The sequence below is a fragment of the Arachis duranensis genome, chromosome 6 (genome assembly GCF_000817695.3).
Source record: "Arachis duranensis cultivar V14167 chromosome 6, aradu.V14167.gnm2.J7QH, whole genome shotgun sequence".
In the NCBI taxonomy this organism is placed as follows: Eukaryota; Viridiplantae; Streptophyta; class Magnoliopsida; order Fabales; family Fabaceae; genus Arachis; species Arachis duranensis.
The window spans coordinates 67,040,529-67,043,003 of record NC_029777.3 but is presented as its reverse complement, the minus strand read 5'-3'; the positions used below and the strand labels follow the sequence as shown (position 1 = coordinate 67,043,003).

The following is a 2,475-nucleotide window of genomic DNA, read 5'->3' as shown; positions in this document are numbered from 1 at the left end:
ATATATATATATATATATATATGTGGAAAAAAAGGTAAAGAAAAGGAGAAACGTGGCTTTAATATAGGAATGTAAAATAAGAACTTGACAGCTCATTAAGCCTTAATCATCATCAATTATTTTTTTTTGCTTAACTTTTCATTTCATTCACTAAGCCTCAGGAAAAAGAAAGAACAGAGAGAGACCGAAGCTTTATGAGAGAACCGTAAAATCCTCTAACCTTTCGACCTCGATTTTTTGCAATCCGTAATTCCAATAAAAAATTTAATTCGGTAAAAGTGTTCATATCCTTCTTTTCTACGTGTTGGCGTTACTTTTGTTCGGTAGAAGTCGACGGTGACGTAACTCCCTTACCCCTTGAGCTTGGCCAACTGGAGTTCTACGAGGCACAGAGGATTCCAGACGTTTTTTCCTTCAGCAGCTCGGTCAGAAAGTTTCTCCAAAGTTTTGGGTATTTCGATTACGTACAAAAGCAGGGTTTTGATAAATTTTCACCGACTAGACGATATTTGATAAGTGAATTGATGTTTGGATTGAGTGTTATTGAGATTTGATTGCGTTTCATGTTGAATTTTGTTGATATATTGATATTTTGATGAGGTTGTGTTCCAGTCAGGCTGAGAATGGATAAAATTTTAAGTTAATGTTTTGATGAAAAATAAAACAGGATTTCGGTCTCGTTGGAGGACAAGAAATTAATTTGGAGGATGTCATTTTAATTTTATAAAAAAAAGAACGAGGTTATGTTTATAACTATAAACTAAGTTTTGGAAGGAAAATGCTATTTTAAGTTTTTATTCAAAATTACTCTCTATATTAAAATAAATTATTTTCATCAAAGATAAATTATATTGTGGAATGATACAAAGGAGAAGAGGAAGAACGAAAACTAAAAGAATGAAAGATTAATGAAATGACTGCCACAGGAGAGCAGATGTGACATTGTTTAGGCCTTAGTGCCAAATGTAAAGTGGGGACGCCTACACACTGAGAATTGTTTTCTAGATGTACGCTTATTGATTTGGAAAGTCATACTGTATGCGGCCTAGTCGTACGACTTATAAGCACACTGTATGCATCTGGAAAGCCATATCTGGGACTTGTGCCCGGGTAATGTCTGGAGCGGGTAGGCAACCGACACATGAGCTCATGGCCTGCATTAAGAATAAACATGCATCATCCTTGTTGCGCATTTGCATTTTACTTGACATTGTAAAATTGTTTGTGATTGTCTTCTTGTGTTTATACATTCCTTAATGTTATTCTGAATTGTGGTGACTAGATATTTTTTTGTGACACTTGTATATTTCGTTGTGAATTACTTGAACTGTGGTAATCCTGACTAAACTAACCACCCTCGACCCTACTAAGAACCCCCAGTTCTTACCCCTTTTCTTTCTCCCCTTCAGATGGATACCGGAGTTATATTTTACGAGATGGACCCTCCCTATATATAAGAGGATATTGTACATCATAGGTTTTATGTAGTAGCTACGGAGATTAGGACTCGTATGTACATTCAGCGTGATCATCCCTTCTGTCACCCGATTGACACTCAACAGTTTAACCCCGACATGCCCTATGAGTTCCCACTGCAGTGGCTCCACCCATATGCTCCCTTTCACCCGTCTCATGATGGGCCGATGCCTCACCAGCATCCCGATCAGCCTGCGGATCAGGCGGACCCTGAGCCTAAGCCCATGGAGGAGCATATTCCAGAGCCTGTACCGGAGGAGGATATCCCAATGGAGCAGATCTCGGTATCTTTATCCGAGCCATCTTCTGAGGAGCCGCTCACCGCCTCTATTAGTGGACCGGCGAGTGCTGGTCAAACTAGTAGCACGAGTGCCAGTGCCCCTCCTGAGATTATAGAGATTTCCGATGACGAGGACGAGGATCCTGAGGAGTGTTCTGATATGGTTGTGATCTCCTCTGACGATGATAGCTGAGTCCTGGGAGCTGCAGTTGTGCCTTTTGATAGTTTTGTGTTAGCCTAGCTTTTGTGTTAATCTCTCACTTTTGGTCAGACTCACTGAGAGAGTAGGATGTACATAGTTGACTAGGCTAGTTCGGGTGCCAGCTTAGGGGTTTTCTATATAGACCAGGGCCGGAGTGTTGGTTTGTACATAGTAGTATTTTCTGAAAGGTTGTATGCTAACTCAGGATATATATATATATATATATATATATTTAGCTGTCCTCGCAAGTTTTTTTTTATAAAAGTCCTTCCAAAAACTCGATAGTACGCTAACCCGATTACAGGCTTAATAACACATAGTAAAGGTTTCATGTGAACAAGTTGGTGACACTTGATTTCTGGAATGATCATGACTTACTGGAAATTGGGTCGTTACAACTTGGTATCAGAGCAGTTCGTTCCTATTAAAGCCTGGGGATATGGACTGAATCATGCTTCATTGCATTCTCTGAGTTGTGTCTCATGCATATAGGATATCGTTGTGATATGAATTGCAT

The 2,475-nt window shown here is 39.5% G+C and overlaps 1 protein-coding gene across 1 annotated transcript in view; it reads left to right on the top strand.

Moving 5' to 3' along the window:
- LOC127748482 (uncharacterized) overlaps positions 1–1,949 on the top strand; it is a 23,398-nt gene extending 21,449 nt beyond the window's left edge. Inside the window, exon 2 of the mRNA XM_052263049.1 lies at positions 1,478–1,949. Within this exon, the coding sequence (XP_052119009.1) occupies positions 1,478–1,949 (472 nt within the window). The remainder of the gene's footprint in view (positions 1–1,477) is intronic.
- Positions 1,950–2,475: the final 526 nt, after the last annotated feature.